Source organism: Dromiciops gliroides, chromosome 1 (assembly GCF_019393635.1).
Source record: "Dromiciops gliroides isolate mDroGli1 chromosome 1, mDroGli1.pri, whole genome shotgun sequence".
Classification (NCBI taxonomy): Eukaryota; Metazoa; Chordata; class Mammalia; order Microbiotheria; family Microbiotheriidae; genus Dromiciops; species Dromiciops gliroides.
In genome coordinates this window covers 439,105,973-439,131,277 of record NC_057861.1, presented here as the reverse complement: position 1 = coordinate 439,131,277, position 25,305 = coordinate 439,105,973, and the positions used below count along the sequence as shown (strand labels likewise).

At 37.5% G+C, this 25,305-nt stretch overlaps 1 protein-coding gene across 3 annotated transcripts; it reads left to right on the top strand.

Moving 5' to 3' along the window:
- Nucleotides 1–12: 12 nt before the first annotated feature.
- RAD17 (RAD17 checkpoint clamp loader component) lies at nucleotides 13–25,210 on the top strand. Of its 3 annotated transcripts, none has more exons than XM_043968280.1 (17): nucleotides 13–259; nucleotides 2,365–2,442; nucleotides 3,077–3,334; nucleotides 6,264–6,347; nucleotides 7,505–7,661; nucleotides 9,034–9,170; nucleotides 9,666–9,718; nucleotides 9,803–9,928; nucleotides 10,025–10,094; nucleotides 12,564–12,675; nucleotides 14,399–14,593; nucleotides 18,496–18,581; nucleotides 18,676–18,822; nucleotides 19,304–19,456; nucleotides 21,121–21,241; nucleotides 23,491–23,548; nucleotides 24,179–25,210. In XM_043968280.1, exons 2-17 carry the CDS (start codon nucleotides 2,398–2,400, stop codon nucleotides 24,450–24,452), a joined length of 2,076 nt encoding a protein of 691 aa, XP_043824215.1. In that variant the 5' UTR covers nucleotides 13–259; nucleotides 2,365–2,397; the 3' UTR covers nucleotides 24,453–25,210. The 3 variants fall into 3 exon arrangements, with proteins under 3 accessions (XP_043824215.1, XP_043824205.1, XP_043824222.1); XM_043968270.1 differs by having other exon boundaries at nucleotides 14–259; nucleotides 2,339–2,442; XM_043968287.1 differs by lacking the exon at nucleotides 13–259 and adding an exon at nucleotides 396–887.
- The last annotated feature ends 95 nt before the right edge of the window (nucleotides 25,211–25,305 follow it).

Here is a 25,305-nt window from a genome sequence, read left to right as displayed (position 1 = left end):
CGCGCGCCTCCGAGCAGGCAGTGCCCGGGACACCCTAAGAGGCCGGCTCCTTCTCCTCTTCCCCGCCTCCCCTACGGTCCCGTCGCCTAGGCGCCAGCCGCTGTAGGAGGCCCCCCTACCGGGAGGAGGGGCCTCAGCGTGGGTTCCCAGTTTGGCCCCCGGAGCGCCGCTTGGCTGCCGCCTCTGGATTTGGGCCGCCGCCGCCGCCTCCCCCGGTGAGGGGGGGGGATGCCGCAGGGTCACTGTCCGCTACCTGCAGGTGAGGCTGCCGCGAGGGGGGACTCCTGCCCGTTGCGCTGGTTGCCGAGCCGGATCCTTTGCCCGAGGCCCCATGATGACCCGGAGCCGTTTCGCGGTCCGGCCGCGAGCAGCCACTAGCGCGGGGGGAGGAGTACGGAGGCCGGGAGGGAGGGAGCGAACGGGCAGCGGACGAGCCCCACATCGCAAGCTACGTCAGGGGGGCTGCGGGACTGGATCCGGGCCGAGAGCTTACTGACTGGAGGCTCGTCGGCACGGGTTTTTAAAGGGATTCTGGGGTCCTCATAACAAATGGGCTGCCCGTTAGTCTGCAAGCCTCCTGCGTCAGAACACACAGGAAGTTCCTTTTTCTGTGTTTCCTCACAATGAGAAGTGGCCGGGTTGGAGGGAGGTAGTAAGCACCCCATCCCCACAGATCGGGAGGTAGTGAGCTCCCCATCACCTGGGTCTCTTGGTTGGATGACGACTGGTTGGGGAAATCTTGTAGCGGGGATTCCCGCTTCAGGTAGCGGTTCGGTGGCCTTTTGAGCTTCCTTCCAGCTGTGAAAGTTGTGTGAGCGAGAGACACTTAGCGTTTCGCCCGTACTTGAAGATGTCCTCAGTCGAGCGCACCAAATGTTTGAGCATATGTAATTTTCATTCATTGGATGCCTGATGTGGTTTATTTTTTTTTAAAGTTTGTGTGCTTCAGACAGGACTGATTTTTCCAGACTTGCAGGTCCTCAACTGCAAGATGTTCAAGCTTTGTGCACTCCTTCGAGAAAAAAAAAATCAAGTTTTTCACAAGCGTGTTTTTAAGTATGGGAAAGCCAGATGCTTCACACACACACACACACACACACACACACACACACACACGGCCCTATGGATAACTCAAGCACTTTTGTTCAGAAGTAGTGTGTTTGATTTTATTGGCAAAGGAAACCAAGCCCTTTTATTCTGATTTGAAATAAAACTTTGAATTTTTCATTTTAGGACTCCACAAATGGAAACTGCCCTCCCTCTTGTCTTATATACTATTGAACCTATGTAGACACTAAATAAGTAGTTACTGAGTGATTTTTATTTCTTGTATTCAATAGTTGTATTCTATTTTGTTGTTCAGTCGTGTCCAATTCCTCGTGATCTCATGGGCCATAGCATGCCAAGCCCTTCTACTTTTGGAAGTCTTTTCAAGCTCATGTTCATTGCTCCCATGGTGCTATCCATCTCTTCCTCTGCCACCCCTTTCTCCTTTTGCCTTCAGTCTTTCCCAACATCAGAGTCCTTTCCATTGAGTCTGGTTTTCTCACCAAAGTATGTAAGCTTCAGTATTGGTCCTTCCAATGAGTAGTCTGAGTTAATTTCTTTAATTATTGACTGATCTCCTCAAAGTCTTCTCCAGCCACCACAATTGCAAAGTCTATCCTTAGAGTACTCAGCTCTGACTTCTTACAAAGACATTCTATTTGCAGTGTATGAAAAGCCAGCCACAAATAATAAGTTGCCACTGTTGCAGTTAACAAAATTAATTTTTTGGTACAGTTTTTTAGCTCCAACAGAAAAAAATAGTTGTTTGTTAACTTTTACTTCTTCCCTCAGTTATACTATTACAATGAGCATTTATATCACTAGCTTGCCAAGCTTTTTATGTATGTCCTCATTTGCTTGTCACAACAACTTTATGAGGTAGGTGATATTCCCATTTTACAAATGAGGAAAATGAAGTTGAGTAAGTGACTTGGCTAGAAGCATTCAGATTTTTGAGGCAGGATTTGAAGGTGTCTTCCTAACTCCCACTATCTCTTTCTTGATCTTAGGTAGCACTTTAAAGTTTGCAAAACAATTTTAATCCATTATCTAATTTAAGCCCCTATGAGATGGGTAACATAGATAATCATTAATCCACATTTTACATGTGACTGAAACAGTAAAGTTACTTGCCCATGGTCACATAGCTAAAAGACAGAAATATGTCAATACAATAAATGTATGTTTTCAAGTCATATGTGAATTATAAAAATATTCATGTTTATAGTCTTCTTAATTTGGGAGAAAAGACGGACAAAGCCTTCCATAAATATATTTCTTTCATTTTCAGGTGATTTATACTTTAATGTACTGCAGGTTCTATACTACGGATGGGAACTATCAAGGTTTATGATGTCAAAAACTTCTCTTAGACGAAAGGTACCTTCCACAAAGGTATGAAGCATTATTGAAAATAACCATAATTGGTTACAAATAAAATCTAATACAGAAATTGCTGTAATTCAGCTCATCTCACAAAGTGCAGAGTGGCTTAAAATGAGAATGTCTTTTTATTCCTAGTAGAATGCCTGGCTCATAATATGAACTAACTAAATGCTTGGTGAATTAATTGTTTTGACATTTAATTCATTAAGGATAAATCTCAATTTTCCTTAAAATCTTACCTCTTTTATTTACTCAAATATTAGATGCTCCATACAGTGAAGAGGTAAATCAGGCTATAATTACAAAATTAAACTGGTAAATGTTTACTCTTGTTCACTAAAGTTTAAACGGAGCTTGTTTGAAATGATATTTCTGTTGTTAATGTCAGCTACAGAATGTTGATTTTGCATTATTATCATTGCTAGACAGCTTGAATTTTTATGTATAAAATAAAAATGAGACCACAAACAAATTATAACTACAAAAAATTAACATTTCAATTGTTGTGGGTGAACACGTTGCAAGTCAGTATTTTAAGTGTGTGATTGTTAAAGTTCTTTGAAACTTATATACTATATTAGGCATGGGGGGTGGGGAAAGGAAAAATATACTCATACTAATTACATTGATTTTTTTCCCCCAGATAACCAACTGGGTAGAGCCTTCATTTGATGATTTTGTTGGGAACACAGACATCTCTTCTGCTCTTACAACTGCATCGTTGGGAGTAAACAATTTTCATCAGAGAAGAAAAGATTTGTCTTCCACGTTAGAAAGTAACACGTTTCTCCCTAGAAAAAAAGGGAAATCATCTTTACAACAGAGTAGTGTTGAAGCAAATTTAAATGAAAATCTTTCTGAAAATGAGCCATGGGTAGATAAATACAAACCAGAAACTCAGGTACAAAATAATTTCATAATTTTTAGGCAGTTAAATTTAACAGGGAACTGAAAATGGCACCAATTAAAGAGATTATGGAAGTATTTCACAATTTAATTTGTTTTTAAAAATCCTTCTAAATGACCTACAAAATTTAAGGGTTTTGCTTAGTTTTTTTTTTTCTTATCCTGAGGTTGGTCTGTCTGTCTGTGTCTGTCTCTCTTTTTTCCAAATAATTATTCCTTAGTATACATGTTTCTTACTGCTTTTCATTAATTTTGATTTAGCTCAAATATGGAATTTATTAAGCCATTTAAAAATGTAATTTTTCTCCCTCTTCCCCTACCCAACTCAATTTTAATTTTAACAACTTTTAATGATGAGTGGAAACGATAACAAAAAAACCCAATCCTTCAATTCATTTCTGGTAATAGTTGGGATTTTTTTTATTATGAACTGTTTTAAAGCATTATGATTTCCGGTGAAGCCATGAGCTCCATCTGGTGGCATCTGCAAATCCTACACATGTTATTTTCATGGGATTGCTTTTATATTATCTATTAACTGGCCTTGCTGAATCTTCTGTACATTTCTTTTGAAAATGGTTGTTGAGGGGCAGCTAGGTGGCGCAGTGGATAAGCACTGGCCCTGGATTCAGGAGGGACTGAGTTCAAATTTGACTTCAGACACTTGACGAGTACTAGCTGTGTGACCTTGGGCAAGTCACTTAACCCCCATTGCCCCACAAAAAATAAATAAATAAATGCCAAACAGGTGTTTAAAAAAAAAAAGAAAGAAAAGAAAATGGTTGTTGAGTACCCTCTGTGTCCACAATGATCTCTGGACAAATTCCATTTTCCTCTCCGTTAAAATTGTTTACCTTTGTCTTTAAATTTCATTGAGATCTCCTATCCTTAGGTTGACTTCCCCTGAAGTCAAAACTCCATGGGATCTTATCTGTCTTTCCTCTAAACTCTTAAAAAAAAAATCTGCTTTTGAAAAATCAAAAGTACATTTTAGGCTATACCTGTGTTTCCCCTTCTTCATCACAAACTTTAGGTTTAATGGCTCATTTCTTCAAGATTGCTGTGATTCAACCCAAACTACCAATTCCAGAAAAGCGGGTTTCCCTTGTGCATTCTTTTTGAAGGATGGTATTATCACTAAGAGAAATCAAGAAGTTCTTAGTTGCTCTGCTTTTGGCAGAGAAAACTCCAGCTTATTTTAGATAATTGAAGTCCCTCCATCAATACACTGTATCCTGCCTCTGTTCCAGGTGTGATCTCTTGCCCATTCCTCCTTTATTTCCTCTCTCTGCCCAGGTTCTCTGTAGTATTCTTCAGTGACGAATATATTTATTTCCTTTTTCCTTTGACCTTTACATAATCTCTGTCATGCTTCCATTCTCTGGTTCTTGGATTGCCTCACATGAATATAGCTTATTTTTCTTTCTTTTTTTTTTTTCAGGGCAATGGGGGTTAAGTGACTTGCCCAGGGTCACACAGCTAGTAAGTGTCTGAGACTGGGTTTGAACTCAGGTCCTCCTGAATCTAAGGCTGGTGCCTTATCCACTGCGCCACCTAGCTGCCCCATATAGCTTATTTTTTTAAAAATTAATGGCTTTAAGTTTTACTTATTCATTTAACAACCATTTCTTTTCTCTCTCTTCCCCACCCAAATCACTGGAGGGGAAAAACCAAAAACTTGTAACAGATACATATGATCAAAACAGATTTCCACATTTACCATATCCAGATATATATATATATATATATCCTGCATTCTCTTTCAGGGCATACTTAGCATTCATCATCATTGCTCTGGTAGAATTGTTACTGTTTAGATCAGAGTTAAATATTTCAGAATTTTTTGTTTTTATAATGTTATCATTGTATAAATTGTTCTGAATCTGCTCATTTCAGTCTGCATCAATCCATACAAGACTTCCCAGGTTTCTCTGAAATTGTCCCTTTGATCATTTCTTAGGGCAGAATAGTATTCCATTACATTCATATATCATAATTAGTTTGCATACTCCCTTGAGTATTATACTTCTTTAATATGTAATGCTACCCTATTCCCAAGCCCTTTTTCTTTTGAATATTCTTATTCAGACCTAAAGTCCAGTCATTGGATTTCATTTCACTAAGTCTCAGTGATATCTAATAGATCAGATTGAATATAGGGACCTCTCTTTTTTCTTGTTTGCCTAAATCTTGGGCATTTTCATATAGACACCTGACACCATGAGTTTTACTACTAGTTACTTTCCTGAATTTTGTCTCCTGTGTGTCCCAACTTTATTCTTTCTTCTTTGTAACTACTCTCTATAATACCTATCTTGGGGGGTAGACATAGACAGTCTTCTCCCTTTTTTGACTTAAAATCCTATAGATTCAATTTGTAAAGGGAGCAGCTAGGTGTGCAGTGGATAAAGCACTGGCCTTGATTCAGGAGGACCTGAGTTCAAATCCGACCTAGACACTTGACACTTACTAGCTGTGTGACCCTGACAAGTCACTTAACCCTCATTGCCCTGCCCCACTCCCTCCCCCCCAAAAATAGATTCAATTTGTAAGATACCTTCTTTATACATTCATACCAGCTTGTCTTAGGTGTACTCCATCCCTGATACCAGGGTGTACTTCAACCCTACATTGTAAGTAATGATCCAGAATTCTGAATCCTATTCTCAAACATATCTCCAGAATATCCTTTGACTGTTTATTGAGCAGTTTATTATTTTATTACTAGTCTAGTTCATTATCTGTTTAGCATTGGTACTACTCACTTTTTTTTTTATTTAACTTTGAAGTGCTCAGTACATAGACTATCTCCCAGAGTAGTTTTGAGGAAAATGTAAAAATTTCGATGACCACATAAATGTGAGTTATTTATTTTAAATCAAAATATATTTTGACAATTCTTAAACTTTTATCTTTCATGCTAGAATGAACTTGCTGTTCATAAGAAGAAAGTTGAAGAACTCGAAACCTGGTTAAAAGCTCATGTTTTTGAGAAGCAACCAAAAGAGGTAATTAAAAATTAGTCATAATCTCATTTTTTAAATGCTTTATAAATGTTATACTGTTTTGCAGATTATAGTCAAAAGTTAAATAAATGTAATTATTTGAGAAGAAATGGGTTTGTTGGAGCTGGGGAATCTATAAGAATTCACTAAGTACCTACTTTTTCCCAGGCCCTACCCTAAGTCTGGAGAGACTGAGACAAAATGAAACAGTCCCTGCCCTCAAGGAGTTTACATTCTATCTTGAGAGAAAACATGTATTTATAAGTATATACAAACTAATTACAAAGTAATTTGGTGGAGAAAGGCCCTAGTAGGTGGGTGGAAAAGGAGGGCAGGAAGGGATTAGGAAAAGATTCCTGTAGAAGGTAGCCCTTGAGCTGAGCTTTAACAGACATAAGGAATTCTACTAGGTGGAAATGAGAGAGCATTCCAGGCAGGGAGGACAACCATGCAAACAAAGGCAGAGAGATGAGAGAGTTATCTGAGACTTTGGTGTCAAACTCAAATAGAAACATTCTGGTGGGCCACATAGTCACTTAGAAAACCACAAATTTTATTATCTTATGTGGTAAGTCATGACTGTTGATAGCAGTTGTTCCTGTAGGAGTCTGTTGAGGGAGACATAGTCCACTCCAGGCATGGGGATCCCCAGCTCTTGGTTAAGTTGCTATTCTATCATGTTCTAGTAGAACTACATTGCAAGGAACTGATTAAAAGTGGGAGGAAATAATTGGGTTTTTTTAATTATAAAAGCACTTTATTATTTTCCATTTACATGTAAAAATAGTTTTCAGCATTTGTTTTCATAAGATTTTTAGTTCCAAATTTTTCCCCCACCCTCCCTTCCCTCCCTCCTCCCCAAGACAGAAAGCAATCTGATATAGGTTATATATGTATAATCATATTAAACATCTTGGGAGAAATCGTCTTACGGAGGATTGGTGTCTTCCACTTGCTCTGGGGTTGTTTATAAAATTCAAGAAGTTTCTATTAAACCAAAAGACTTCTTCATTTTGCCAACTAAGCATAGTAGAAAATACTAGAAAAGTTCTACTATCATGTTAAAATAGAGAAGTACTGAATAAAATTAAAGAAATTGTTACCCTGTCGTATTTCATTAGCATTTTTCATTTTCAATGTATAATATTTGTCTGTTGTAGGGTGGATCTATTCTAATAATTACAGGTCCTCCTGGATGTGGAAAAACAGCAACTCTAAAAATACTAGTTAAGGAGCTTGGTATTGAAGTGCAAGAGTGGATTAACCCTGTTTTTCTAGACTCCAGAAAATATGATATGAAGGATGGGTTTAATCATGGTAAGATTTATTTTGTTTTAGAAGGGAGAGGGAGGGAGAGGCACTTCTGTGTTGAAAGCAGATGGGAAATCCATCCTGTATCTCATAGTCTCTGGTGCTTCTGCTGGCTAAAAATTTCCCTTGGGTGTGGTTAGGAGTTGTCACCAAATCTAGGCCCACGCTCCTCTGCCAGAATTTAAAGAGAGTTAAATTTAGAGTCGGAGAATGGGGGGGGGGGAGGGTCCAAATCTTGGCTTTACTCCTGACTACTTGTTGGGACCTTGGGTACACTCGGGACCTTAGTTTCCTCATGTGAAAAAGAGGGAGCTGTACAAGACGGCCATTGAGGCTTCTTCCAATTCTAAATCTGTCATCTTACCAATACATTCAGGGTCTTAATAGTGGCCAGGGCACGTCATACTGTGCTTTCCTTTCTCTTGACACTATTTGATCATGGCATTTAACGTGAGTAACAAGACAAGAGCATGGAGGCATATTCCAGAATCCTAATGAGGTTATTTGATTGAGGCAAGAAACCTCTCATAGGAGACTAGGAATTAAGGGCCTTTTAAGGGACTTAAGACCTATCATTATTATTGTTATTATTAAAATATCCTGGGGCAGCTAGGTGGTGCAGTGAATAGAGCACCAGCCCTAGATTCAGGAGGACCTGAGTTCAAATCTGGCCTCAGACACTTAACACTTACTAGCTGTGTGACCCTGGGCAAGTCACTTAACCCTTATTGTCTCACCAAAAAAAAAATATCCAGAAATCCACCTGCATTATCTCTTCTATTTACTATGGGTGAGGTTTCTTTTTAGGCTTTTATTTATTTTTTTTCAATTAACAAAAAAAAAAATCTCTCCTTACCCACATGAATAGTTGACTAAAAAGACATGAGTAATTGGTGGGGAGGGGGTGAAATAAGTCCATCCAAAGTCCTTAAATGTGCTTGAGGAACTTAGGAAAGGGAAGAAACAAAAGTGGTTCCTTAAAATCTTAAAGCTAAAAGGAACCTTAAAAATCATTTAGTCTAACCCCATCTTGTGGCACTGAAATTCATAGAACCTATATGATTTTTTTTTTCCTCAAAGGACATAGCTAAGTAGTAGAGCAGGAGCTAGGACTTGTCTTTTGACACATCTTTTGGGGGGGGGGGCAGTGAGGGTTAAGTGACTTGCCCAGGGTCACACAGCTAGTAAGTGTCAAGTGTCTAAGGCTGGATTTGAACTCAGGTCCTCCTGGATCCAGGGCCGGTGCTTTATTCACTGTTCTACCTAGCTGCCCCCTTTTGACAAATCTTTATTGAACACTTAAACAACTGTCCTAAACAAAAGAGACAGAACATTTGTGTTATCTGACTTACTGACAAGAAAAATGCTTCCTTTTCAGAATCAATTTTCCATCTGCTTCCTAGTCAGTCTCAGATGACTATTTTTCAAGAGTTTCTGTTGAGAGCAAATAAATATAACAAACTACAAATGCTTGGTGATTGTCTGCACACTGATAAGAAGATTATTTTGGTTGAGGTAAAAAGAAAAAATCTTGAAAAGCTATGCCTACCCTCATAAGTTGGGTCTTTATGTCTTATGTGATAGTGATTACATCGTCATGTTACTAAGTAGAAATCATGTTCAAATATAAAAGCTTTTAGGCTTGTATCATGGTAGGAGTTCTAAGTAACTTATCATTGATGCAGGATTGAGAAACATAAGTTTCCTAATTGTAAAATTAGATTAATTTTAGCAGAGGAAGACCTAAAATGCATTTTTAACAGTGTATGGTTTTATTATCAATTACAATAGTTTATCAACTACCTAGTCTAATAACTTTCCATAAATAGTTCATAAATGAGATTCCTATTGACTGATGGATACTTTTAATAAATTATCTATCCTGCATTCTCCTGCTTTAGAAAAAATTGTAACAAAGAAGCTAAAGTAAATTGGAGAAAGGCTTTATTTGGTAATTGTCTAGTATATCTGCAATTACAATTGGATTAATTTTTATACTGTTTTCAATAGGATGTGCCTAATCAATTTTTTCGAGATCCGAGTACTTTGCATGAAGTACTAAGGTAAGTTTCAGTAACATTTAGTAGAGCTCCAAATTAATTGACGTGTTAAATATAATCTCTAACTTTTGCTGCCTGTCATTTTAGGAGATTTGTGCAGCTAGGGCGATGTCCTCTTGTATTTATAATCTCTGATAGTCTTAGTGGAGACAGTAGTCAGAGATTACTGTTCCCCAAAGAAATTCAAGAAGAGTGTTCCATATCAAACATTAGGTAAGATGATTTCTTTGTACCTCCTGTAGCATTCATAGAAGGATTATATCTTTAGAATGTCATTAACTAGTATTTTTCTTTATAAACTTCTGACAGTTTCAACCCCGTGGCACCAACAATTATGATGAAAGTTCTTAGTAGAATAGCAGCATTAGAAGCTAATATGGTAAGTTTCAAACATTGATCGCATTTATGTGGTAATGTCATTTTAAAGGACTTTCTAGTAATACTTTTCATTTCCCATTTAAATTCCTTCTGGGCCTGCTTATATCCATTACATTAATTGTACTATGAATTGAGCACTTGGCTTTAAGTAATTTAGAAATGAGTAGTTTGGCTTCACTACCAACATACTCTGTGAATCTGAGAAAGTTACTTAACTATTCATTTTATAATCCATTAAACAGCTCACTAACCCAGCTGTCTACCAATAAAAGTGTCAGAAATCCTATACATGGGGGTTAGTTGATAAATTCTCACAACATAGCATACAATGTCTTGCATACAGGCCTGTCAACTTAACGAACAGACATTTCTTAGGTAACTGTCCTAGATGCTAGAGAACAAATAGAAAAATTTAACAGTTACCTCCCTTTAGGAAACATATTCTACCCCATCTAATCAGATAATTAAATAGAAAGTAAGTTGATTTTCAAGAGAGAAAGAGCATAAATAACTGGGAGAATTGGGAAAGGCCTCTTTTTAAGAGGAGTGGTAATTATACTGTGCTTAAAGGAGAGAAGGGACTCCAAGGGGGAGAGGTGGCAAGTATGTACCAGGCTTTGGAAACCACTTGGACTAATTACAGAGGGAGGAGATGAAGTATTTTGTGGGGAAGAACAGGGCATTTTGACTGTAACAGTGTGCGTTAAATGGAGTAATATAAAATAAAACTGTATAGGAGTAGATGAGAGCTACATAATAGATGGGTTTCAATTGCACGATAAGGATTTTGTCATATAGGCTATAAGGAATCACTGAAGATTTTGGAATGGGGAAGTGACATTGTTACATCTATGTATTAGGAATGTCGGTTTGTCGACTATTGAGTAGGATGGATTGAAAGGAGGGATTCTGGAATATGAGAGACCAGTTGGTAGCTGGTATGGAGAGAAGGGAACAAAGTGAGAGGTTTTATGAGGGTAAAATTAACAAGATTTGAGGGGCAGCTAGGTGGCGCAGTGGATAGAACACCAGCCCTGGAGTCAGGAGGACCTGAGTTCAAATCTAGCCTCAGACACGTAACACTAGCTGTGTGACCCTGGGCAAGTCACTTAACCCCAATTGCCTAAAAAAAAAATTTTTTTAACAAGATTTGGAAAATAATTAGACAAAGAGAATGAGGAATAGTGAAAAGTTGAGGATAACTCCAAGGCTATAAACTGGTGGTACCGCAACAGAAATAGGACAATTCAGAAGAAAAGGATGGATTTATGAAAAATAAGATGAGTTCCATTTTTTAACATGCTGAACTTAAGATGCCATTTAGACATTGACATGAATGTCCAGCAGGCTGTTAATAAAATTATGGCAGAACCTTCTTATGATGTTGTGGTGTTGTGATAGAAAAGCTATACTGTCCATCTTCCCTGTAGTAATACCTATTTTGCCCAACCAGAATTAATTTCTCCTTTCTTTGAACTCTGGTGATTGGAGGTAAGGACTGACCAGTCAAGAGAGGGTCTCAGGATAGAGGCATGAGAAAGCTGCTAGTGGGGAGGTGGAACCAGAAGTGAAGTGGCCGTTTAGCTGAATGGAATTTACTAAAGTACATGGTCAGGAACTAAAAATAATATTTGAATGTGAGAGAATTTATTCCTGGCTCCTATTATTTACAGTTGGAGTTCCTAACTTGGGGTCCGTAACACCCTCCCCCTTTTTTTAATGTGTTGATAACTTTCACTATACTTGGTTTCCTTGGTAATCCTATATATTTTATGCATTTAAAAACAATTATTCTGAGAAGGGCTTCATAGGCTTCACCAGACTGTCAAAGAGGCCCATGACACACACAGAAAAGTTAAGAATCCCTCATCTCAGGTAACATTTTTCTCTGAGCTTGCTTCTGAGGAAACTTTAGTTTATATATTGTGGCTTCTTAGTTCTTAGAGTAAATCAATTTGTTGGAAACTTCAGTGTAGGGAATTAATAGTTTTAAAGTAGCATAATTAAAGATAAATATAATTCATATTCTGGAATTTATATTAAATTCATTGTGAACTTATTAGGTGCCTACTCTATTTAGGGCACTATTAATGTAATTAACTGTAAAGCACTGTTGCATTTGCACTTGAATGATACCGTGGTAGTTAATTTTATAAACCGAAGTGGATAAAGCACCAGCCCTGGATTCAGGAGGACCTGAATTCAAATCTGGCCTCAGACAGTTGACACTTACTAGCTGTGTGACCCTGGGCAAGTCACTTAATCCTCAATGCCTGCCCACAAAAGAAAAAAAAATGTATAAGTCTGAGGTCTTTTCTAGTGACCCTGGGCAAGTCACTTAATCCTCAATGCCTGCCCACAAAAGAAAAAAAAATGTATAAGTCGGAGGTCTTTTCTAGTGTACAAATGTGTCCCCATTTTTCTTTACTATTTCAGAAAATAATGTTGATTTTTCACTTTCTCACTTAAGGGTGGAGGAAAAATCGTCGTCCCTGACAAGCCATCTTTAGAGTTGCTTTGTAAAGGATGTTCTGGTGATATAAGAAGTGCAATAAATAGTCTCCAGTTTTCTTCTTTTAAAGGTAAATATAGGTGATAAATCTGTTTTATAAGATGTTATTTTCTTAGCCAATAATGAAGTGAAATAAAATCATAAAATATTTGTAGCAATTTAAAATTATATTCCCTAGTCACTAAATGTAGCCAAAAGGTTTTTCTTTTAAAAGATGGAAATGTCCTATGTGCAACTATACTGGAAGATAAAGGGAGTATGTGTACAGAAAGTGGTTGTGTGAGCCACTTTTTTTTTTTTAATTAATAAAGTATTTTATTTTTTTCCATTACATGTAAAGATGGTTCTCAACTTTTGTTTATACAAGCTTTACAGTTTCAGATTTTTCTCCCTCCCTCCCCCCTCCCCTAGACAGCAGGTTATCTGATATAGGTTTTATATATATATATATATATACACACACATAATAACATTAATCCTATTTCTGCATTAGTCATGTTATAAGAAAAAAAATCAGAGCAATGATGAAAAACCTCAAAATAGAAAAAAAATAACAGCATCAAAAACAAAAGAAATAGTATGGTTCATTCAGCATCTATACTCCGCAGTTCTTTTTTTTTTTCCCTTGGATTTGGAGATCCTCTTCCATCACGAGTTCCCTGGAACTCTTCTGTGCCATTGCATTGGTGAGAAAAATATAGTTCATCACAGTAGATCAACACTCAATGTTGATGATACTGTATACAGTGTTCTTCTGGTTCTGCTCATCTCACTCATCATCAGCTCACGCAAGACCTTCCAGGTTTCTCTGAACTCCTCCTGCTCATCATTTCTTACAGGACAATAGTATTCCATTGTATTCATATACCACAACTTGTCCAGCCATTCCCCAACTGATGTGTGAGCCACTTTTTTACCTGGTGCCAAGCCTTATTTGTTTTGCTTAGTTTTTACTACCTTGCTTTCTTGCCATTTCAAAGACCACTTCTGTAGGTGATATCAAATTATACTTTGGTGGAGCAATGTAGTAATGATTCTACACATCACTTTTATGAATTGATTCTTTTATTTAAATCTTTACTTTTTATAACCATACATTTTATTTGAATTTATTTTATTGAAGTCCTTTTTTTATGATTTTAAGAAATGCTGATGACTTTGAATTGGTGAAAAAAATTTATACATACCAGCATATTTTTATACCAGTACATTTTATAAATACTTTTAAAAAAATTTTAATTGAATTCATCTCTGCTACACATCATCATCAAGCAATAATTTGGTATTTGACTGCAAAATAAAATTATATCTTGGTTTTCTTACCTTAAAGTATAAAAGTCCTCAGAAATATGTTAGAAAAGATCCTATGAGGCATCTAGGTGGCAGAGTGGATAAAGCACCAGCCCTGGAGTCAGGAGGACCTGAGTTCAAATGTGGCCTCAGACACTTGACACTTACTAGCTGTGTGACCCTGACCCAACTGCCTCACCGAAAAAGAAAAGATCCTAGAACTCTACACATTGAACTTTTTGGGGGGAGGACACTCGTTCAAAGCCAGCCTCAGACACTTAACACTTACTAGCTATGTGACCTTGGGCAAGTCACTTAACCCCCAAAGCCCCGCAAAAAAAAGAGAGAGAGAGAAGACCCCTCACCTCCCCCAAAGCTGGTAGATGATTTTGGGGAAGCTGTAGACGAATTCTATAGATGTGTTGTATGGAGGCAGTACCTACATTGATGACTTAAGTTTGTGTTATTTACTTATTTGTTTGTTTATTGTTGCTTCATTGCAGGTGATTCAGGGGAGACCAATTTTTGGTCAAGGAAAAAAGGGATGTCTTCATTAAAATCAGATGCTTTGTTGTTGAGAGCAAAACAGAAAAAGAGACATGAAAGTACTTTGGAAAACCAAGAAGTTCAGGCGATTGGTGGCAAAGATGCCTCTCTCTTTCTCTTCAGGGCTTTGGGAAAGATCTTATATTGTAAAAGTAAGTAAGTAAGGAGTCTTTATCCTTTGGTATTTGAGATGCCTGAATGTTGCCTTAATAAAATGCTAGGCTTATATGAATGTAATACATTATGGTGACATTTAGTTGAACTTGTTCGTCTGTCAAGGGATGGAGGACAGACATGAACTGGCTGAACTTTCATTTGTTTATTCAATAAACACTTATTAAGGTTAGCTGTAAACAATAATTTATTTTCTGCAAAGGTAATTAAACACTAACAGGTTCCCAGTACATCATAGGACCTTTATTTCTATAGCTCTGATAGTAAAATAGCCATCTGTTTAGGTTGTTTAGCAACATAAGCATTTTTAGTGACAAATGGCTTGCTACCAGAGTCCATTTTAGTGCTCTTATTCGATCATTTTATACTCTTCTTTCATCTAGTGCCACCCAGTATTTACTGCCTTTGTGTCACCTTTTGACTTTCCAAATATTCACCACTTCAGAACTCTGCTTAGACTTGTCTTTTCTCTCCTCCCATATTTTTTTTCCTTCCCCTACCTCTCATTTTAGGAAAAACATAAATTTAAACATCCAGATAAAGTAATTGACATTGCACTATAAATAATAGCTGCAAGGAGATGGTTTATTTAAATGTTCTTGTCATCTAAACTCTTACTGGATTATATTTGGTAGATATTCTGGAGCAGCAGGGCCTGTTCTAAATGACCCTTACCCATTCCATACTCTTCTTATGTCCTCATCATCTAACAGATGAACAGAGATCTCATCTCTAACCATGGGTTAGGATTCTGTCCTAGGCCCACTTCTCTTCTCCTGTATTACTTCCCTTGGTAATCACATCAGCTCCCATGGATTTAATTATCATCTCTATGCTCATGATTCTTAAATCTATATATCCTACCCCAGTGTCTCTGCTGACCTCCAGTCTCATACATCCAACTACCTTTCAGACATCTAAAACTGAATGTCCTGTAGACATCTTAAACTCAACGTGTCCAAAATGGAACTCATCATCTTTCCTCCTAAAGTCTCCCCTACCTCTTGCCTTCCTATTACTTTAGAGGCAGATTATCCTCCCAATTCCTCAGGCTTGCAACCTAGGTATCATCCTTGACTTCTCACTATCTCTCACCCTTCCAACAATTCTAGAATATGCCTCTTTCTCTCTTCTCACATTGCTACCAGTCTACTGCAGGCCCTTATCACCTAATACCAGAACTATTGCAATAGCCTGTTGGTAGGTGTGTCTTTCCCTACTCCAATCTATCCTCCATTCAGTGATTTTCCTAAATTACATGTCTCTCCATCCCCACCCCCTCCAATAAAACTACATTGGTTCCCTCTCACCTCCAGGATCACATACGAAATGCTCTGTCAGGCATTCAAAGCTCTTCATAACCTCCCTCCTACCTTTCCAGTCTAATTACACCCTATTCCCTCCCTACCATGAACTCTTTAATCCAGTGGTACTGGCCTCTTGACTCTTCCACGAACAAAACATCCCATCTCTTATTCCTGGGCATTTTCTCTGGCTGTCCCCCATGACTGGCACACTCTACCTCCCCATCTCTACCTACTGTCTTCACTGGCTTCCTTTAAGTCCCAACTAAAATTCCATCTTCCACAGAAAGCCATTCCCAAACCCTCTTAATTCTAAGTGCCTTTGTTATGTATCCTACTTGTAGCCTATTTGTATATATTTGTTTACTTCTTTTCTCTCCCATTAACTCCTTGAGAGCAAGGACTGTCCTTTTTTTTTTTTTGCACCCCCCCATAGCACTCAGCACAGTGCTTGGTCCATAGTAGTCACTTAATAAATGTTTATTAACTGAGATTGATAATTTTGCAAGCTATTTCTGAAAGACAGTTGACTAATCTCTCCTATCCCAGTTATTTTTTGTAGACCTGCTTAAAGGTAAAGGGATTATTAGTTTTTTCAGGTTCTAAGTTCATTTTAAGGAGGCAGATCGTGGGGTGGAGGAAGGAGTCTTACCACTGCAAATTCAGTGTTCTTTCTATTATACCAATCTGCCTCCCAAATTACCATTACAGATTCTGTCCAGATTATTGATGTTTTAGAGTAGGTAGCATCTAATTCGTGGGGCCTGGACAATGGGCAAGCACTGTCAAGCTTCACCAAAGATACTATTTTCTCCCAGTTTCCAGATCTATTCATAAGCACTTTGCTTTCTAACATGGAAATAACAGTGGGTATACACTTGTGTCCTTGGCTCCAGTTTTCTTTAATGATACTTTCAAGGATGATTTACAGAAGGGGCCATGGCTGGTTGACTTTAGTTAAGACCAAGATAGGCCTGTCTTTGGCCCCCTGATATGTACCAGTGCTGGGGACTTTTGTGCTAATCTGGCTCCATGTCAGTGGCCAGAGCAAGAATGGATCTAATTGTCCATCTTTGTCTTCTGAGGAGCTTCTTTGATCCCCAATTCTCAGCTTCTGCGTTAGACTTTCTGTTTTTTTTAATTGTGGGAATACAAGGTGCTACTTTCATTCCTCATTTTTAGACTCTTTGATTTGAGATGTTGTGGCCTTTTAATTGGTTATGGCCATGATTATAGAATGGTTACATGGTATACAGCTTAAACCTCTATTTCCTTGGCAAACTTTGTAGTCATGTCAGAAGTAAAGCTTTCTTAACTTGTGGGGGTAGAATGTGGTGTTGATACACAGAAGTTTTAATAGGAATACTAAAGGAGAGTTCCCCTTTTAATCAAAAGAAGGACTCACCTGGAGGTAAAAGTTGACCTGTAAAACTTTCTGTGTTGCCTTTTGGCCCTTAGTTATCCCAATACAGTTTATTATTTTACCATCATTTCTTGGTATTCATAGGTAATCTCTCTGATAACAATGATTTCTGTTTTGAAAAGTTTTAGAAAACCAAGTATTTGGGGGGTAAGACACTTGGCGTGCTGTAGTGGCAAGAATGCCAAACTTAGATTCACAGGACCAGAGTCAATGCTGTTGCTTTGGCTCCCTTTTCAGTGATTGTAAACATTTTAATTGGTAGCAGCCCTTCTTGGGGGAAAATGGTTTTATAATTATTCTTAGAAATACTATACTTATCAGAGTACCTTGAGAAATTAACAAACAGGATCTATTTTAGTTTTTATCTTTTATATTAACCTAATGACAAAAACAAAGCCTGTTCCTTTGCGTAGCTTATTGAATCTCCTTTTAAAGGATACTCTTGTGTTTCTACCTAACATTGTAGGCTTTTTTTTAAGATATATAAATTCAGATGTTGGACTTTTCTATACACGGTATAACTTCTGATCTAATTATACTTTAATTATTGATAGTGAACATAGTTTTGTATTGCTATTTCTTGCTCATTTTGTTCATATTTTAGTATATGTGTGACACTGATACGGTGATTTCCTCTAGTGCTATAGAACAAAACCCATCCCCATTTTTTAGCCAGTGCTACTCTTGTGTGGATCCCCCCTTTAATACTTCATGTTGGTTCTACCCAATGTGTTGGGTATTCATGAGAGTTTCCCATGAGGCACTGAATGCCCACTTTATCTGGCTGCTCACTTTTCTCCCCATGCCCACCTCTACTAGAGATATCCTAGAGCCTCACTCCATTATGACCCTGAAACTCAGTGGCCTCTTAGGTATCATCTGCCCTGCCATTGGTTACCAAGGTCCATAAGACCCTATATCTGCCCTGTAACATTCCCTGCTAGAATCTAGGTACAGCCTGACCTTTCCATGAGCTATGGACAGAATTCTCCTTTCCATGTTATTGTATTGTAGTTTGAGCTCCTTAAGATCAGGAACTGTCTCACTTTCCTATTTGCATTCCCAGCACTTAGCATGGTACTTTACACATAATAAGCACTTAAATGCGTATTATTTATTATCCATCTTTAGTAAATATAGAAATTATTTACAGGAACATCGCTAACGGAATTAGAATTTCCCCGATTACCTTCTCATTTGTCAGAGTATGAACGGGATACATTGCTTGTTGAACCTGAGGTAATAAAACTTTGCAATTACTGATTTAAAATAAAAAAAATTTTGACCACTACCTTTGTATTAGTATAGTTACATGTGTATTTCTGTTGACTAGGAGGTGGTAGAAAAGTCACACATGCCTGGAGAGCTATTTAATTTATACCTTCATCAAAACTATGTAGATTTCTTCACTGAAATAGAAGATCTTGTGAGAGCCAGTGAATATATGAGTATTGCTGACATCTTCCGTGGTGACTGGAATGTAAGGCTGATGTTTTATTTGTTTCTTCATTTATAGGAAAGTACAACATGCCTTCTTTCTTATCATTTGTAGTAAATCATCAACAAACTGTCTAATGAAGTTTTAGAATTCTCATTTCGTTTGTGACAATACAACAATAACACTAGAATTAGAAAAACTGTATGGTCATCAAATGATTGTTTTCTTTATACTTGACCACGATTTTTTTTTTTAGCAACTCAATTTTATATGAAGAAATTTCAGTAATTTCATTCCTATTTTGAGGGATGTCACTGTAAAATGAAAACTAGGAAATAGCACTTTGGATGCTTTAAAGTGGCTCTGGAAGTTTTTCTTTTTGATACAATAGAATTTAGAGAATTGTTATATTTAAATTCCACCACATGCCCACAATGATAATTGACCTTTTATATTACAAGTGCTTTTAGAAAGCATTTTATATTCATTATCTCATTTAATTGCATATCATTTTATTTCTTAGTCAAGAACTACACTTGGGCAGTACAGTGCATCTGTAGCTACAAGAGGTGTGATGCATTCCAACAAATCCAGAGGTTTTGCTTATTGCCAAGGAGGAGGAGGAGCAAGTTTTCGACCCTTGCACAAGCCTCAGTGGTTTCTGATAAATAAGAAGGTAATATTGCAATCACTGATAAAAATTTGTCAAGACCCCCGGTTTACTTAGAACAAGCTGGGGCAGCTAGGTGGCACAGTGGATAGAGCACTGGCCTTGGATTCAGGAGGACCTGAGTTCAAATCCGACCTCACTTAACAATTACTAGCTGTGTGACCCTAGGCAAGTCACTTAACCCCAACTGCCTCACCAAAAAAAGAAAAAGAATCATTAGCTTCTAAGGTTTTTGAAAAAAGAATATGAAAAAAGAGATTTTGTGCCTATTTTATCCATTTCAACTCAGTGCAGTGCACTACTGGGCCCTAGGTAAGTCTTGGTTTTGTTTTGTACCCAACCTGTGATTTACTGATAAAGACCAACACCACCCCTTCCATTCACATTCTTAGAGAGCCCAAGGCTCTGACAAGTCACTTTGGCATAAAAGGTCCCAGATTCAGGGACTACCTCTGACACATTGGAGGAGTGACAGGACTATTCACTTGACCTCTCAATGCCCTAAGAGAGACAGACAATTTTATGAAGGAATCAGCATTTATTTATTGAGTACTTGCTGTATGCCAGACACCTAGAAATCCAAATACAATGAATGAAACAATGCCTACTCAAAAGAAGTTTACATTCTAGGGAAGACTAGAACAGAGGACTTCAGTGAACCAATAATTAGTGTCAAATCTCTCAAGCAGCTTTTGTAGGTAGGGATTCAATGTATTCATATTTGTAACATCAAGAGGGAGAGTATGCAAATAACTGAAAGGATCAGAGAAAGGCCCTTGTTAGGAAGTGACATCTGAGCCATGCATCGAAGGAAATTAGGGATACTTAGAGGCAGAGTTCACAGAAAGAGGTGAGGCTTAGTTGCCTGAATAAAAATGAAAGATCAATCATTTTTTTGGTTGAAAATTCTAAATGAGGGCAGCTGGGTGGTGCAGTGGATAAAGCACTGGCCCTGGATTCAGGAAGACCTGAGTTCAAATCTGGCCTCAGACACTTGACACTTACTAGCCATGTGACCCTGGGCAAGTCACTTAACCCTCATTGCCTGCAAAAAAAAAAAAGAAAAGAAAAGAATGAAAACAAAAGAAAATTATAAACGAAGGATCCCCTCAGGAATTTCCATCTGATTCCTCTTTTTAATCCATAAGGAATTCTTAGAATGGCCTGTCAGGGTAACTATGTACCACAATTCAGAATGATTATTTCTTTATGATTCAAGAAAATTCTTTGAAGGCCAAGCTTAAAGAGAGTTTTATTATATTAAATAAGATACTACATAAGGAGCACTTCATGGAGATGTATCATAAAATCCTGAAAGTTTTCATGTATTGGGGTTATAAAGAAAATTAAGTATAACATACTTGGGTGTGGGATTTGAGGTAATTTAGGGTATGTATTTATGAATAAAATATCCTTAATTGTTACAATATGGTTTCCTAACTTCAGATCTTCTCTTGATATATGGAAAAGCCAAAAGTTTCTTATTATAGACAGGAACATATGATATAGATAAGGATTCTTTAAGGCACTGCTAAAGCAGTTAATGGAGAAGTTAATTTGATAATCTAAAAAGTTATTTGAAATTTATTTTAAATGCTATAATTTCCTTGGCAGAACTTAATGGTTTTTATTTTTATTTTTCTTCCTTTCATTTTCCTTTTACTGAATAGTATCGAGAAAATTGCCTGGCAGCAAAGTCACTTTTTTCCAGTTTCTGCTTACCCCCTCTGTGCCTTCAAACACAGCTGCTGCCATACCTGGCGATGCTAACTAATCCAATGAGAAATCAAGGTAATAATAATGGGCCCAAGAACAGATAATGAAGTATATCTCCCTGTCAGTAGAGAGACGAATGGCTAAATGGGAACAGCTTAACTGTTCTGGTTTGTTACAAGGGGCAGGGTGTTCAATTCTGGGGGTAGGATAATATCCTAAAATGACTATGGTATAAAAAGGGGGAGCAGCAGCTTATTAGTAAAACTTTTTAAAGATAAAATCAAGGTTATAATATGAATTTTAACTTTTCTTAAGAGGGTTTTTTTCCAATAACATTTTCTTACTGTATTAATTAATTTCTCAATACTGTAGTAAGTGTGCCATTGCTCAGTGCTAAAGGAACTATGAACAATGGGGAGAGAATTCCACTCAGATTATTAGTGAGTTCTTAGTCCCTTCTTTACAGATGTACATATACTTTATAGCAGTACCTATGGATAGAGCACTGGCCCCAAAGTTGGGAGGACCTGAGTTCAAATCTCACTTCAGACACTAGCTGTGTGACCCTGTGCAAGTCACTTAACCCTCATTGCTCCTCCAAAAAAAAAGAAAACAAAAGAAAATTATAAATGAAGGATCCCCTCAGGAATTTCCATCAGATTCCTCTTTTTGAGGACTATCTCCAGTCCTCTCCTGATCTATATCTTGCCATTGGACCCAAATGTCTTTGGAGCAGGAGTGAGGTTGGTGACCTTGCACAGCTCTTCTGCACTTAAGTCTAATTCACTGCAAGTTATGACGTCACCCCAATGTCATGGTCCTCTTCAAGAACAAAGGATAAGGGACAGCTAGGTGGTGAAGTGGATAAAGCACTGGCCCTGGATTCAAGAGGTCTTGAGTTGAAATCCCGCCTCAGACACTTGACACTTACTAGCTGTGTGATTCTGGGCAAGTCTCATTGCCCTGAGAGGAAAAAAAAAGAACAAAGGACAAAGCAGCAGCAAAACCTTACCCTTAAATGATAGTCTAGCCTTAAAAACAGTCTAGCTCTAATTCAGTCAGAGATCATAATTTGTTCATTTTGACTCCCAAGGTGCCTAGTTTAGTTCAGGGAGCAATCTGGAATATAGGAGCTAGATCTGAAACTATACACTATAGTATATGGGACCCCTAAATTAGCCTTATAATCAATACTGGTTTCCTAGTGGTCCTCTAAACTAGGAGTAACTTAAAGTTCTTTCATACTATAGCACTTTATAGAATGTTAGGCATCTGCAGTGAATTCTTTGTTGATTGACACTCTTTCATCCTCCCCATTATGAATCTATACCCCTGGGGCTAGAGCTGAATCTGAACATCCATGGCTGGGAGGATGGAGAGTGGTTTTTCTGAAAGTGTTCTTCTTGTGTTATTTGGTGTCTTGTCATTACTTATAAAGAAAAGAAAGAAATTGTTTCCCAAAAGAGCAATATGAAAACTATTCTCTGAAAGAGAAGGAAGGCCTTCTGCCTAGTTTGTGTGGAATAAAAGGAGATTGGTTCTTTTCTTTCTTTCTTTTTCTTTTTTTTGGGGGGGGGGGAATGAGGCAATTGGGGTTAAGTGACTTGCCCAGCGTCACACAGCTAGCAAGTGTTGTGTCTGAGGCCGGCTTTGAACTCAGATCCTCTTGAATCCAGGGCCAGTGCTCTTTCCACTGTGCCACCTAGCTGCGCCCCCCCCCCCCTTTTTTTTAATGAACAGGAGATTGGTTCTTGATGGGACCAAGAAAAGGTGCTGCCCAGATGGGGAAGCAGAAATCTCTGTCTGTATCAGGGGCAAAGACTAGTCAGGTTAACTATAGCATTAAGAAGCTGTTGCAGGGCAGCTAGGTGGATAAAGCACTGGCCCTGGATTTAGGAGTACCTGAGTTCAAACCTGGCCTCAGACACTTTAACACTAGCTGTGTGACCCTGGGCAAGTCACTTAACCCCCATTGCCCCACCAAAAAAAAAAAAAGAAGAAGAAGAAGCTGTTGGGTAGGTAAGGCATTGTACTGATAAACAATTCATAAATCTGTGGGTTAGTAATGTTTCTTAATTGTATCAAAAAGTAAGTATAGGGGCAGCTAGGTGGCACAGTGGACAGAGCACTGGCCCTGGAGTCAAGAGTGCCTGAGTTCAGGTCCGGCCTCAGACACTTAACACTTACTAGCTGTGTGACTCTGGGCAAGTCACTTAACCCCAATTGTCTCACTAAAAAAAAAAAAAAGTAAGTATATTAGGAATTTTGTATCTTGTATATATTGAATCTGGTTTGAAATTGTCTTTTTTCTTCTCCCTTTCCAGCTCAGATTGCTTTTATCCAGGATGTTGGAAGGCTTCCCCTAAGGAGGTTTTTTGGAAGGTAACTAGAGTTGTTGGGCATTACTCCCTGCCTTATTTCTAATTTACTATAGTAAATTAGCAAACATATCTAATCCAAGAAAACACTTATTTCTTGCATATTCAGGACAGTGATGTTAATGTCTACAGTTAGTCATAAGCTACCATAAAAAGTCACTGTCAGTATTATCTACATTTCTTTTCACCAAATTGATTTAAGTATTTGGGATTTTAGGATTATTAGTAATATCTACTATATTTAAAATAAATGTTCTTCAAATCATTAATAATTCTCTTGATCTTAAGCACCCTGGGGAAGAGAGTCCAATTTCTACCATTTCTTGAAGCATTCAGCCATTGTCTGATAAGCAGTTGGTGGGTATAATCCACACCCAGTTGGGATTTTATACAACAGTGCCTCCTTTTGTGTATTACTTTTGACATGTTCATCTGTCAGAAAATTAGGCTTCTGACCACGCATTTTATGTTGGAGAGAAATGTTTCATTGAGGTAGATCAAAGGAAACTACTTCCTAAATAATTTCAAACACGTTTAGGATAGGAGGAGGAAGGAAGGGAATAATCTTATCCTTTATCATAACTCAAAGAATTATACTAGTCTGTTAATAATAGATGTAATATAATTTGAACAGATTGAAAATGGAAGCTCTAACTGACAAGGATTCTGGAATGATAGACTCTGCCAGTGATGATGAAACCAATTTTGATGGAGCACCACCTACAAAGACAATTGCAAACATGGACAAAATCAAAACTTCAGAGACTGATACAGAAGCACCATTATTTCTTCCTTCAAGTCAGACTAGTGGAGCAGATCTGCCTGCCAGCCAGCCACAGCCTGCTACAGCTCAAGGATTCATGGAAGAAGAGATCACAATAGAGGAATATGACAGTGATGAAATGTAGCCAAATTATCTACCTGATGATCAGTCAGATGCTCTTTGACAGATTAGTTTTAATTTTATTCAGTGATAAGTTACTTGAATAAAGTTAATATGCTTTCAGTGCTATTGAAATGATTTTATTGTTAAAAAGTCCACTTGTACGGTGTATAGTCTATACTTGCATAGTGTATATTGTATGTATGCTTGTAATGCTATACAAGTCCATTTATGGGACCAACTGTACCTTTAAAAGGAAAAAATATAAAATTCAATCAGGCTTCAAATGTTTAGCTTAAATCTGAACCTTTTTTATTTAACGGAGTATTGATAAAAACAATCAAAAGGACAAATATTTTTATGGAAAAGTCATGAAGTTTTTGAAACAAAACAATTAGTAAATAGTAAGACCTTTTAAGTTATTTAAAAATTTTTCCACTAGTATTTATTTAGTTCTATAGGTGGTGTACAGTGGAGAGGTCAACATTTGTGAGCAAGTTCATGTGAAGGTTATGCTAAATATAAAAATGTGAAATAATACATAATTTGGGAATATTGTACATATAAATTGTAAAACTAAAGTAGTTCACCTGTAAACTATTCAAGATGTAAATAAACTTATAGCCTTGTTACAATTTTCTTTTCTTTTACCTGTCTATATTTTTATAAATGTTTAAACCGTGAAAGCCTATGTTGTACGATTTTTCGATAAATTATGCAAATATCTACTTAAAGTATCAGATATTTTTAAACAGAAACATTAAATGCTTTTTATTTCATCAATATTTACGATTTCGCTGGCACTGACTTCTCGTGTATTTAGTTTCGTAGCGTGAGTTTTTCCTGATTTTGAAAAGCTGTATACAAATGTGAGGGGA

What these genes read in the sequence shown, in the direction of transcription:
- RAD17 (XM_043968270.1), top strand. Translation starts at nt 229, where the DNA reads ATGCCGCAGGGTCACTGTCCGCTACCTGCAG. An exon ending in CCAGTTTTCTTCTTTTAAAG is followed by an intron (nt 12,676 to 14,398) that starts GTAAATATAGGT and finishes GCTTCATTGCAG; the next exon opens with GTGATTCAGGGGAGACCAAT. An exon ending in TAATCCAATGAGAAATCAAG is followed by an intron (nt 21,242 to 23,490) that starts GTAATAATAATG and finishes CTCCCTTTCCAG; the next exon opens with CTCAGATTGCTTTTATCCAG.